This window comes from Nansenia antarctica, assembly GCF_963989245.1.
Source record: "Nansenia antarctica genome assembly, chromosome: 5".
Lineage (NCBI taxonomy): Eukaryota > Metazoa > Chordata > Actinopteri > Argentiniformes > Microstomatidae > Nansenia > Nansenia antarctica.
Genome location: NC_137690.1, coordinates 17,866,456 through 17,879,522, shown reverse-complemented (window position 1 = coordinate 17,879,522; position 13,067 = coordinate 17,866,456). Strand labels below are relative to the sequence as shown.

Sequence of the window (13,067 nt, the reverse complement as noted above, 5' to 3'; positions counted from 1 at the left end):
CAGAGGCGGCATCATTAAGGATTTTTCCATTGATTTATATTGCCAACTTTACAAATTAATATGTCTACCTGCATATGATATATTCTAGCCCATAAGAGATCATACGTCTACGGTATCTTGTTATTCATTTGGTTAATTGAAAATACTAGGCCTATTTATTTTTAGATTACTTTAGCACAATGGTGCAACTTTATTCAGTTAGATCCTTTTGGACAGGAATTTCATAGTTGATTTGCTCAATAACCCTTTCATAACCAGTAGGATATGGGCTATTTGGTTCTGAGCCTTGTCTACTAACACTAGGGTCTTTGCCAACTAATGATGCAAAGCATCGGGCAAGATGCGAATCAACCCCGGCGTAGGCTACACAACAATAGCTCAACTCGCCCTTACTACCAAGAGTAGTCGACCGATTGGGGGGCAGAATAACAATCGGCCACACAAGACAGCCCAGGACAGATCTGATTTCTTCTCGGCAGGCTTTTCCGCGGGACCTGGCTTGCCATGCTCTTGTCATTTCTCATGTTACAGAGCATCAATCATACGGCAGAGACAGTGCCCTTGCGCTGGCCGAGGCTGATTTACAAACATTAGCGGGGAATACAATTACACAGTCCTTGCCCGAATAGCCTAGTCCACAATGCGGCTTGAGAGGATGGGAGGGGGGGTGAAAACAGAAAATCGCTTAGCTTTCCCTACCTATATTCCGTGTAGAGACGCACAGAAATATTCGCACTCGGATTTGATGTCATTATTGCCAACAATGTGGCTTTTCAGTGATACCAACTAAGAATTTTAATATGAATTAACAGCTTCCTATATGGATATAAAGTTAGGCTATCAAAATCTAATGTTCACTACATTTCAGCCAAGTTAGTCAAATTAAATAATTCATATAGCGTATGAAACTTCTCTGAAATGTCTAGGCTAAATGTCAATCAACTGCAATGAACATTTTGTGAAATCATAGTTCTTTCTAAACAGCTATAGTGAACATCAAGCTTTGCATTAATGCTGAGCAACTATGCTTTACATTTTCTATTCATTTTAACCCGATATACAGTAAGTAGCATGCTAGTCGTTTTATCTTCCAAAAGAAAAGAAAAAAACAATCAATCCATGGCTTGAACAAGCAGTGTTATAGCACGTCAACAAAAAAAAACTTTCCGTGAATCTAGTCGTCTTAAGCAAAGTTGTACAAGAATAAAGATACTGTTTTATCATACAGATTGAATATAAGAGTCAATGTCGCAAAAGATATAAACCCAGTCGTAGACGCACCATCATCATGTTTGGGATAAAACATTAAGCTGGTAAAAAGTTACGTCCACAGAGCAAGATTCATCAGGGCATTAAAAGTTTCCGTTCTCTATCTACACCAGTGATGAGCGCTCTAAATACAAAATCGTATAAAAAAGATAGGCAATGTCCATGGTCCTGATCCCAGCGGTGAGCGCAGAGCGCAGGCAGGCTGCAGAGCGCCTGTGCTACTCTATGGTCGCTCCATCGCTGATCAATGATTGAACTGAACAAAGGCAGTAGGGGATCAATTTCTAATAACTATCAATGCAACACCGCCGATTTCGTTCTGCATTAGTCCCCGGCTACATATTTCACATCATGTTAAAGTACGCTACCTTTTGCGTGGAGATATAGAAACAAAGGTAAAGGATAACACTAACCTGAAGCCGCCGTAGATCAAATTTCTTCCAATATTGAAACATCGATCCCGCATCGGCGGCCATCTTGGGGATATTGAAGAGATTTTTTTCCAGTGGCTGCAATAAATATGTGGGCTGGATTCCCCTCGCTAAACAACGTTTACGATTACTCGCTCTACTTGAAAAAAAAATGTCATGAATACATGAAAGTCCACTGAACTCAACGTCAAAATGTTTGGTAAAAAACAAGCCATATCTTCGTGAACCCCCATGTGTTTTTCAAAAGTAGAAGAAATATCCATGCATTTGTGCAGTCCCGGAGATTAACTGGACAATTGCACTTGATTTTGGTTTGGCAAAGTTATCAATACTGACGTAAGGGGTTGATCAATACCGTCTGGAAAAGGGAAGGAGAGCAACATTATAACCTTGTGGTTGGAAATCTCCGTTTATGCATTTATACTGAAGTTGCTACAATAAAGCACCATGTGTTCCTGAATTGCATAGGTTAGAGTCCTAATTAAATGATAGGCTAGCTGATTATGATGATGATGATGATGGTGATGATGATCATGATGATGGAAACAATTAACACTTTTTATGTTAGGCTATTTTTATAGGCTACAAATAACAGTATTTGTGTATTTCTGCACTTATGGGACAATTACAAAGCTATGAGGTCAGTTTGGATTGTATCGAATTCAGCGCAGATACATTTATAATGCATTATATCCTACTCTGGATAATTACTTACATAAAGGCAATTGAATTTCACATTATTGGAACTGATTCCTGACCAGTGTATCTAGGAGTAATACTTAGCAGCTCAATGTATTTCCCTATTGGGACATTACATAATTGAATTATTATTATTATGAATATGTGTATCTAGGATAGTTTTTTATGCTTGAAAACAAAAGCAAAAACAAAAAATGGCATAGTATGCCCTCAGCAATGCCCTCAGGGGGTTACAGATGAACATGATTATAATAAGGTCTATCATGAATATAGATTACATTCTAAATCAAAATTATTTAAAAAGAAAGAACGTATCTGTGGTACACTAGGATTACTACAGATCTCTGGTACCTCTTACCTGGACTCTCTCCAGGGGACTCACAGTCAATGGACTATTCTAATATATACTGAGTACTATTTCAATGTGTTGCTTTTAAAGAGCACATGATTGTAGATTTGTGAATATTTGTGATACATGCTGGCCTTCGTGCCCATCACTCTTAGATGTGTAGCACAGTATTATTCACACACATTATAATCAGTAATGACATGATGTCACCTCTGAAAATGTTACATGAGCATGAAAGGTTCAGTGGTTCAGTGGATGTTCAGGGCATTCTACAGAAATATTTTCTTCTTATTATTATTATTTTAAATAATTCTACTTACTTACATCTCTCTACATCATTTAGTGGCATTTCAGATTTGTATATAATGGTTGTGGTTATTTTATTATTTGTGCACTAAAACCAGTACAGGAAAGCTTGAAAAAGACATGTATTGGCATCATTTGCTCCATCTAGTGGCACTGCATGTTCTTGCTATCTTCAATTTGCTGCCTTCGAGTAGTGCAAAATCAAAAATTCTGTCCAAAGGAACAAAGGTTCTATCCCCTTTATGCCTGTGCTGAAGCCTGTGGTCCAGATCACAAATAAGCCAGCACAGATCACTACTGTATGTGCATCATACAGCTGGTATACATGACACTCTTATGAAAAAGCACTAGTAGTGAAGGAAGAGATTATGCATATAAGTCATTCTTTTAGTAACTTTAAACAAAGGGAGGAATTTGATATTCTCATACCAGACAGAAAACACCTGAGGTGAAAACTAAAGGATGCTTATTAAAAGTTTCAGCAATATTGCATTGTATATGGCTCGAGGGCTGGAGTGAGATGCAAGACTCATGAGAAAACAATAACATCTTAGTTAGCAGTGATTTATCTGGAAACTTAACATTCAAATCAGAGCTGATATGGAAGACAATTTCATGGCAATATTGTTGCCACAATAAACCCATTGGGCTAGGTGTATTATGGAAATAGTTTTCATCCACCAAACACAGTCTCACACTCATAGGTTTCATTCTCCAGGCCACATACTTGACTGGCATACCTTTTATATTTGACATATTTGATCATGTCTGGAAAATGTAAATACAATGTAAATGTATGTTGAATGACCAACAACAAAGACAGGTGACAACCAGGCAATGTCCACTATTATTCAATCAGTGAAATAATATACACATAGAAGAGGAAAAAGCATAATAGAAAACTTGCATAAATTGGAAGCAGGCAAACCTTCACATTCTGTTTAATTCATTCCAGACTTTATTTTAAAAAGTCAAGATTAAGTACAGTTTAGTTAGACTCATTGGTAGTGGAAATGCAGGTGTATGTTGCTAGCACTACCTACTGGACAAGAGGAGTAAATGGAATTCAAGCCAATGCAAGGGCCTGACATTATGGTTTGAAGTGCACATCTTTAGATTTTGATTTTAGATCTTTAGATTTTGTATACAACCTACTTAGTGTTCACACTGGTGACAGTGGTGAAACAGAAATTCTGCATTCATGTGTTTGACAGACAAACCAAGGCAATTGTGCTTTCACATTCAATTACAAGTGCACACTTACAGGTTGTCTTGCACCAGCACTGTAGCAATATAGCATTCAAGCAATGAATATGGTTCATTACAAGCCTGATTGCTGTTTTAAGACTAGATTGTCTGCTTGCTTTCCTCCTTGTACATGCCCTGATGATTATAGTGCATCTATCAATCGTTTGATCTATCTATCTATCTATCTACTGATCTATGGATCTATTGATCGATCAACCTATCTATCTATCTATCTGTCTGTCTGTCTGTCTGTCTGTCTGTCTGTCTGTCTGTCTGTCTGTCTGTCTGTCTGTCTGTCTATCTATCTATCCTCCCAGATGTATATCCATGTATAATGTACTGAGCTATGACTGTAATGCCCCCAGGAAGAGCAATGTAACAGTATGATAATGTCATAGAGAAATTCCCTCATATACCCTTTATTTTCTGGTAAAAGGATCAATAGGGCTACAGTATGTGGTCATAATGCATCATACTGTAATGTGGTCCCTGTAGAATGATATCACCAAACCTTTCAAATTGCCCCCAGAATATGGCTGTGATAACACACTAGACTCAAATTAACAAACAAATGATTTAGTTGTGGACCCCCAAAGGAACTTTCTAACACAGTTCAGTGATCATGTTCGTGCACTTTCATTGTACTCACGTCTCCAGATGTAACATGTCCCAGCTTTTATCTTTGTTTTGATATATTCAGAGAGTCACCAATATGATCAATTTAAAGAGATTCAAGTAAAGCTGTGACTTTCAGTTCTCTTTATGACACCCAGAAATGCCTCGCATCATAATGTGGTCCCTGTAGAATAGTAATAGGACAGCTGGAGGATGGAGCCCAGCAAGGGGAGCTGCCAATCAAACCTGCAGCTTTCTACTCTGAGCCATATTTGTACCCGGTCTGTTATTCTTGTGTCCTAGTAATGTCATGGACCATTGGACTGTGGTTAAAGCATTGACAATGGACCAAGGGGCAGGGCAGGGCAAGGGAGTAGACTCCTCTACCTGTGACACTGCCTAAAGAAGGCATAGAGTATTTATAGTGTATGGGCAGGCACTCTTTGTGGGGGGGGGGGGATGTGGGGGTATCAGTATATATCTACCCCCTGGTGACAATGTTGTCCCATCGCAGAGCATCAGGATCCCTCTTTATCCCCATCCAGCTTCTATAGAGAGATGGTGAGTGTGCAATGCTAGATACTCCATGATATCCTGCTGACTACATATGATCCTAGGAAGGGTTAGAGGGCCATGTATTCATCTTTGCATGGAACATGGAGTTGTAGTGAGCTGTGTCTCTGTGTGGACACTCCCAAGTCACTTCTTATGGTGTGCTTGGTCATAGTGTGTGTAAAATGAGTTTTGGTAGATGATTACAGTTGGTGTCTAAGGACATTGAAAGGGAATAATAATAGTGACCAATGGACTGTTTCATGTTTTGAGTTGCTTTGTCCATAACTTTTTTTCTGAGCGTTTATGAAAGACTCAGTCTTTCAAACATAGACCTCTGGGAGAGGAAACATTCTCTCCTTGAAAACATCCATGCGCCTCCACAAGCAGGGCTGGAACACTCATCTTTTTTTAAAGAGGTGATGTGGATGTCAATAGGGACGCAGCAATGGGATGCAAACTTTTACAGTTTATATGTTCAGGATGAGTGCTATCTGTGTGTGCATCCTCTTAAACATGTCTTAGAGCAGACAAGTACCAAGATGAGATGAGTAAAATATCAAGTGGCACAATGACCTTCTGCTGTGAAGCACAACTGTTTGATGGCTAATCCTCAGTGAACGTTAGACAGCAGCTGTCGGGAGGCCTGTGAATCCAAGCAGCGTGATGTCATCAGACTGCATTCCCTTGCTCTGTTTTCACGGTTCTGTGGCAGTCGTGTAAATAGCTCTGCATAATCCTTGCCTTCATGGGATTTCCACTCAAATGTGGCTCAGTGCACCGCCCTGTCAACACCCAGGCCTCAAAGCGTAATCCCTCATCTGATCCAGGGGCTCTGAGAGCAAGACGACCACTCCCTCACCGTGCTAATTATAAACTCCCAGAGAGGAGAGGAGTTTGTAAATATTTCCATGACAAAATGATAGGGATTCTAAGCCTTCATTATGAAATGTGCACTACAGCATCAATCTTGTCTGTTGTGTGAGGTAGGACCCAGTCAGATATAGATTATCAAGTTTGCTGGTATGAGTTTGTAGTCATCTCATAATATGTGAGATGATGAACAACAATCAATCATCAAACACAAACCCAGTCACAGATGATCACGGTGCAGGCTGATGCAGGCTGAATTGAATCTAAACAAGATTTATTCCTCAAACCCAGGCACCCAGAAAAGCAAAGAAGAGAACAGAGGGAGCCAACTCCAATGTGTTCTCCATGTTTGAACAGGCCCAAATCCAGGAGTTCAAAGAGGTCAGTGCTCAGCTGCATTTTTTATGTGTTTTACGTGTGTACATACAGTATTGATGCATGTACTGCATAAATACTGTATATACACGCACACTCCATGCAATGCACTCACATGCGCACTCACACACACATACAGTACACACACTACATTACATACACCCACAATCTCTCAAGCTGGGAACTAGTTGTGAGGAACTCACTCCCCGCCCCCTGCACACACACAACACCCCCCCCTCACACACACACACACACACACACACACACACACACACACACACACACGCACACACACACAGATTGTCATCAACACACTAACAGTGATCAACCCTGAACAGGCCTTCACTATAATGGACCAGAACAGAGATGGCTTCATAGACAAGAATGACCTAAGGGACACATTTGCAGCTTTAGGTACAGTAGGTGGAATTCCTTTTGGCATATCACTGTGTGACTATGTAAACAGTGTAACCTCATCCCCAGGCTATTTTGTCTGCGAATGAGACTAGTCAACATTGTGGTCCCTAATTCCTGTTCTCACTGCAGGCCGTCTAAATGTGAAGCAAGAGGAGATTGACGGGATGCTAAAGGAGGCTCCAGGGCCCATCAATTTCACAGTCTTCCTCACCATGTTTGGAGAGAAGCTAAAGGGTGAGGGGATGGAGGGGATGGAGGGATGGAGGGATGGAGGGGATGGAGGGAGCATCCTTCTGCACTTGACCACCTTGGGACTTTGGATGAGGATTGAGAAACCTTTATTTTAGTTCCCTGATAGTTACAACAGTGTAATTACATAGTAATTACGTATGATAAGAATATAGGTAAGAGTTACTTGTAATTATGGGATTCACTGTAGCAATGGTGAAATGTATCTGTAGGCTATCTATTAAAGACTCTCAGGTAAATGTACACCCATAAATAATGCTGCTCCCAAGAATGAGATGCACAGGCTTGACTGTTCTCTTCTCTGAGACGGTGTCTCGATGAGTTAATGGCACTTGAGATAAAACCCTAATGTCAAACTGAGCAGCTTGTGTCTGTCACTCCTCAGGTGCTGACGCAGAGGAGACCATCCTCAACGCTTTCAAAGTCTTTGATTCGGAAGGGAAGGGGACACTGAAGAAGAACTTGTGAGTGTGCAGAACCTGTCTATAGACTTTGACTACAGGACTACATGTATTGGACAACGCGTCTATAAACCTCTCATCACCATGGCTTTCTTTATAGTGTGACAGAGATGTTGACAACCCAGGCTGACAGGTTCTCTCCTGCAGAGGTGAGACACACCATCACTGACTACGTTAAATGACACACTAATATAATCACTTTATAGACACAGGGAGAAAATCTGTGTAAATAAAGTGACTTATCACTTTTAGACATTATGCATAATGTAAATCATCCACTCAAACAGGATGATTTTTCTCTCCATACTCAGGTGGTGCAGATGTTCACTGCTTTCCCTCCAGACGTGGCTGGGAACCTGGACTACAAAAACCTGGTCTACATCATCACACACGGGGAGGAGAAGGACCAAGAATAATTCCACCTCCCCTGTTAAGACTGCCCCTGTTACTCTCTGTACATCAGAGCCACATGTATGTTTATGATGTGCATGAGATGTCGATGAGATATGCATGGTTGACTTGTAAATAAAGAGCTTTTAAAACGTTTTTAAAAATGTAAGTAGCTCTGAGTCTATTTATAATGTGGCTATCATATACAGTAAGTGGACTGTAATCAAGATAAAATACTACACTACTTGCAAATGAGTCCTCCAAAGCAGACCTTGATGTACTAGCCCCAGCCATAAACACAAGTTTTCATTTGCTAAATTTGTTCACACATTTCTCTCGTGTTTTGTCCTGTGGACAAGGGCTTTAAAACCTTCAGCATTATTTCTAATTAAACAGTGAATAAAATGTCTGTCTTTGTCAGAAAGTCCTTTGTTTTGACAATCTCACACATCTCGTCTCACAACTCATATATCATATTACAAAAACAACTTGATCCAATAAATATTTCCCCCCAAAAAAGGAAACTAAGAAAGGAGGTGAAAGTAGAGGCTGGCACATTGTGCCACATGGTGGCGTGTTACACACGTGGACTTGCATATTCCAGGCCAGTAGAGGGCAGCAGCGGTCCAGTCCAGCCAGCCCTGTGACCAAGGGGCCCTGCTGCTTTGGCTGCGTTTTCTGCTGTGAAGAACCTGGGAGAGGTGTGGCTAAATCAGAGGACATCGCTAGCGGCTAACATTTCTTTTATTCCGGTAGACGACAGCTAATGTTAGATGTTTTTTGTGCAATACTGGGTTGTCGAAGTAATTAAGTAGATAGCGTAAATGATAACAACATATAAGTAGGGTCTTGTCTCTACACATTTTTATTCTCGAAATCAGCGATTTAGCGAAGCTAGCTAGCTAGCTAACAAGCCCCAGATTCACTGCGACTCTCCTTCCTCAGCCCTTTTGCGTCGCAATGGCCGATGTTGACAAACTCAATATAGACAGTATCATCCAGCGGCTTTTAGAAGGTAAGGAATGGTACAACTGGAGTTAGCTTCCTTGTTCGATATACTCAACACAAATATTGTCCTAAACTCGCTAGATATGTTATCTGGCTTAGCTTGTGCGAGATTGCATCACATAAGCTATATTGATATTGTTCCCTCATCCCGAGGTGATTCTGGCCAACACAAGAAGCTGAATAAACGGTGTGGCTTTAGGCTAGGTTTACTCTGATGATAACTTCCTCCACCTCAGGGTGGGTTATGATATCGGAGATCAAGCTGGCGAGGACAGGTTAGATAATGTTAGGTAATGTTGCTGACAGGTTTGTGTGTATTATTATTTTCGCAGTCAGAGGAGCGAAGCCTGGGAAGAATGTGCAGCTGCAGGAAGGCGAGATCCGAGGATTGTGCCTCAAGTCCAGGGAGATCTTTCTCAGTCAACCCATTCTTCTGGAGCTCGAAGCACCGCTCAAGATCTGTGGTGAGTCACCACATGGCGTATTCTAAGGAATAGGCCTACATGTTAGGTTTGGAAACTGTTATGATTTATATCATGAATGATGTTGAAAGCATATCATTAGAATGGTTCTGATTCTATGGTTGCAACTTGAATCATGTCCGCTGTAGCCTATGTTCTCTACCAGCTTTGACCCTAGTGTCGTAGACACATGCTGCTAGCCTGGACCCAGACAGATGCTCTATTTCATTTTCATTTCACTTCACTGAATACCAGTCTGGAACTGCTCTTACTGAATCCAGATGGTTAGGCAGTGGAATAAAACTAAGTGAAATGGAGAAGATATTCTGACTGCTCTGGTACCAGGCTAGATGCCTGAACTTGAGAATTTTGAGGCTGACATTGGTTTGCTTTCTACAGGTGACATCCATGGGCAATATTACGACTTATTGAGGCTGTTTGAATATGGGGGCTTCCCTCCGGAGAGTAACTACCTATTTCTGGGAGACTATGTGGATAGAGGGAAGCAGTCCCTGGAGACCATCTGTCTGTTGCTGGCCTACAAAATCAAATACCCGGAGAACTTCTTCCTGCTGAGGGGAAACCATGAGTGTGCCTCAATCAACAGAATATATGGATTCTATGATGAGTGTGAGTTACTGAGGCATCGTCATAGTAATAACCCCCTGCAATAGTTGATTAGAATATAGGATATACATTTACATTTCTGTCACGTGCATTGGTTGAGTTTACTTTTATCAATGTTTTATCCTCATCTTTTAGGTAAAAGAAGGTACAACATCAAGCTCTGGAAAACATTTACAGACTGTTTTAACTGCCTCCCGATTGCCGCCATTGTTGATGAGAAGATCTTCTGCTGCCATGGAGGTAGGGGTTTGCCATTGAAGTGGTCCTGGTCTGGAGGGACTCTTTTTTTTATTTTTTTTGCTTAACCTCATTTGACCCTGCTAAATTTCATATTTGACAATAGAGGTCACTGTAGTGGTTAAACTTATAATGTGCTTGTCTCCATGTGTGATTTTCAGGATTGTCACCAGACCTTCAGTCCATGGAGCAGATCAGACGTGTAATGCGCCCCACAGACGTACCAGACCAGGGCCTCCTGTGCGACCTGCTCTGGTCTGATCCAGACAAAGATGTCCTTGGCTGGGGGGAAAATGACAGGGGTGTGTCATTCACCTTTGGCTCAGAGGTGGTGGCTAAGTTCCTGCACAAACATGACCTGGATTTGATCTGTCGTGCTCATCAGGTAAGTCTGTATACATTCAGTCCTATTCCATGTTGTTACTGGCAGCCTTGATTTGAATGTATTTTATTGTCATATATATTTTATTGTCATATATCTGACTTTTGTTCTTGTTTGTTTTTTCCCCTCCTATTCTGCTACGGTTCTTTACTGACAGGTTGTTGAGGACGGCTATGAGTTTTTCGCAAAGAGACAGCTTGTGACTTTGTTCTCAGCACCCAACTATTGTGGGGAGTTTGACAATGCTGGTGCCATGATGAGTGTGGACGAGACCCTCATGTGCTCTTTTCAGGTGGGATTTAGGAAAATGTCATCATGAATGTGATTGACTGTCTTATGGATGTAAATGTGTCAGTACTTCCAGAGACATATGTACAAAGTTTTGACCATTGACATTTTAGTCAACCAGTATGATATGTTTACATCACACCACATAATTCCATGGCAGCCATGTTGGTGCTTTCTGGGCAACAGAGACCTATCCGCTTGTTAAGTCTGACGTCAAAAGTGACGTTTAACTATTTCCGAGTCCAAATCAGAAATTCTCCGCACCAGAGTACCTGTGAACTACAGCGGTAGAATGACAGTTTAATCGTTTATTAGACTCGGATCTATTCATTCAACAAGGGACACAGCACTTTCCCGTTTTCTCCATATTGTCAGGGTATTTGAGCCTCGGAAAAGCGCTATATAAATATAATTAATTATTATTATTATTTCTCCATTTCGAAGACAGCGCCTCAGACAACGTTGGCCCCGGAAACACGTCACGACTTAACAAGCGGATAGCAGTTCATGGACTTCTGTATCTGATTTCAGTTTATCAGCTAACTGAACTTCTAGAATTAACTTATTGAATCCATACTCCTCATGAATGGATAAATGCAATGCTCAAAGGTGCTAACGTAGCATCCAGTGTAAAAGTTAAAGTCTTTCTATATGACTCAAAAGTATTTGCTCAGGTGCCCTAGTGGGTTGGATAAAGTTGAACACGCTTCTTAAGTTTAACTCTGTATTGTTGAGTTGGTGAAACCACATCTCACAGTTGTTACCTGTGTCCATGCAGATTTTAAAACCAGCGGAGAAGAAGAAGCCAAACGGCAGCCGTCCAGTGACTCCGCCCCGGAACATGGTCACCAAGCAAGCCAAGAAATAAGGTGGCATGAGTGGACATATGATCTGCTCTTTGTTCTGCTTTCATCTTTAGCATTTGAAGGCTTGGTTGCCTTTGGTGCTGCCAATATCAAATGATATCCACTCCAAACTGATGAAAGCAAAATGTTTTCTTGTTTTGTCCACAAGGGTCAATGGATATGTCACCATGAAAACCTCAGGTGTTTTGCACTCCATTGCAACTAGTCTTTGCCACATATGACTGTTCAATCAGGAACAATGTAACAATAAGGCTGATTATGCACAGAAATGCCTTGTTTGAAGCTGTGCACAGTTTTTCCCAGTTTATTTCATGTCTCATCAAGTTCTGTCATCACCTGTTTCTCACTGTCAATGATGAATATTAATGGTTCTTAAACAACTGTGGATAATATCACAAACACTTGTTAAACAGTTGTTTATTTCTGTATAACTTTCTTTATCATAGGACACGAAATCCACACTCTGCGCCTGCACATCACAATTTTGAAGTCTTGTGCTGAATTAAACAAGTTAATAAAGCATTATTGTAATGTCTAAATCTTTCTAATAAACTTTAAGCATATTCTAGGGGGAAATTGGCATTTGAATCTAATTTATGCACATTTCCTCTTTCATCGGTTGTTTTTGGACTACATGACAACTTGATTTGTTGAAAAGAAAGAAAATACCTACACACTGGCTGATGCTTTTGTGTAGTTTATTTGCAACGTTTTGACCAAGAAGGTCTTGACTTCTTAACTAACTTGAGCTGTGCACACTAGATGTAAATTACATGGTGAAGTTAAGATGAACTCTCACCATCATAAACATACATTCACACAAACATTTTGACTATAGACAAGATGTTGTTTTAATTAACAGAGTGATAATTAACAAACATCAGTACCATTAGTGTAACTACTGGTAATGGCTAGTGGGTCACCTACTTCAACTGGTCTGAAATAGCCCTACATGTATTAGTGA

The 13,067-nt window shown here is 40.7% G+C and overlaps 3 protein-coding genes across 4 annotated transcripts in view; 2 read left to right on the top strand and 1 right to left on the bottom strand.

Moving 5' to 3' along the window:
* The window catches only part of cux2b (cut-like homeobox 2b), a gene marked incomplete at its 5' end in the record, with an annotated part of 84,417 nt that extends 82,672 nt beyond the window's left edge, over positions 1-1,745 (bottom strand). The window contains one exon of the mRNA XM_080532114.1: positions 1,683-1,745. Within this exon, the coding sequence (XP_080388240.1) occupies positions 1,683-1,745 (63 nt within the window). The remainder of the gene's footprint in view (positions 1-1,682) is intronic.
* Positions 1,746-6,636: 4,891 nt separating this feature from the next.
* myl2b (myosin, light chain 2b, regulatory, cardiac, slow) lies at positions 6,637-8,260 on the top strand (the record flags this gene model as incomplete). 2 transcript variants are annotated; one of them, XM_080531199.1, is made up of 6 exons in its annotated part: positions 6,637-6,723; positions 7,056-7,131; positions 7,264-7,368; positions 7,769-7,847; positions 7,945-7,993; positions 8,156-8,260. In XM_080531199.1, exons 1-6 carry the CDS (start codon positions 6,688-6,690, stop codon positions 8,258-8,260), a joined length of 450 nt encoding a protein of 149 aa, XP_080387325.1. In that variant the 5' UTR covers positions 6,637-6,687. The 2 variants fall into 2 exon arrangements, with proteins under 2 accessions (XP_080387325.1, XP_080387326.1); XM_080531200.1 differs by lacking the exon at positions 7,056-7,131 and having other exon boundaries at positions 6,640-6,757.
* Positions 8,261-8,931: 671 nt separating this feature from the next.
* Positions 8,932-12,656, top strand: ppp1cc (protein phosphatase 1, catalytic subunit, gamma isozyme). Its single transcript, XM_080532110.1, has 7 exons — positions 8,932-9,249; positions 9,575-9,706; positions 10,103-10,333; positions 10,466-10,570; positions 10,729-10,952; positions 11,107-11,241; positions 12,016-12,656. The coding sequence occupies exons 1-7, from the start codon at positions 9,195-9,197 to the stop codon at positions 12,103-12,105; spliced, it is 972 nt and encodes a 323-aa protein (XP_080388236.1). The 5' UTR covers positions 8,932-9,194; the 3' UTR covers positions 12,106-12,656.
* The last annotated feature ends 411 nt before the right edge of the window (positions 12,657-13,067 follow it).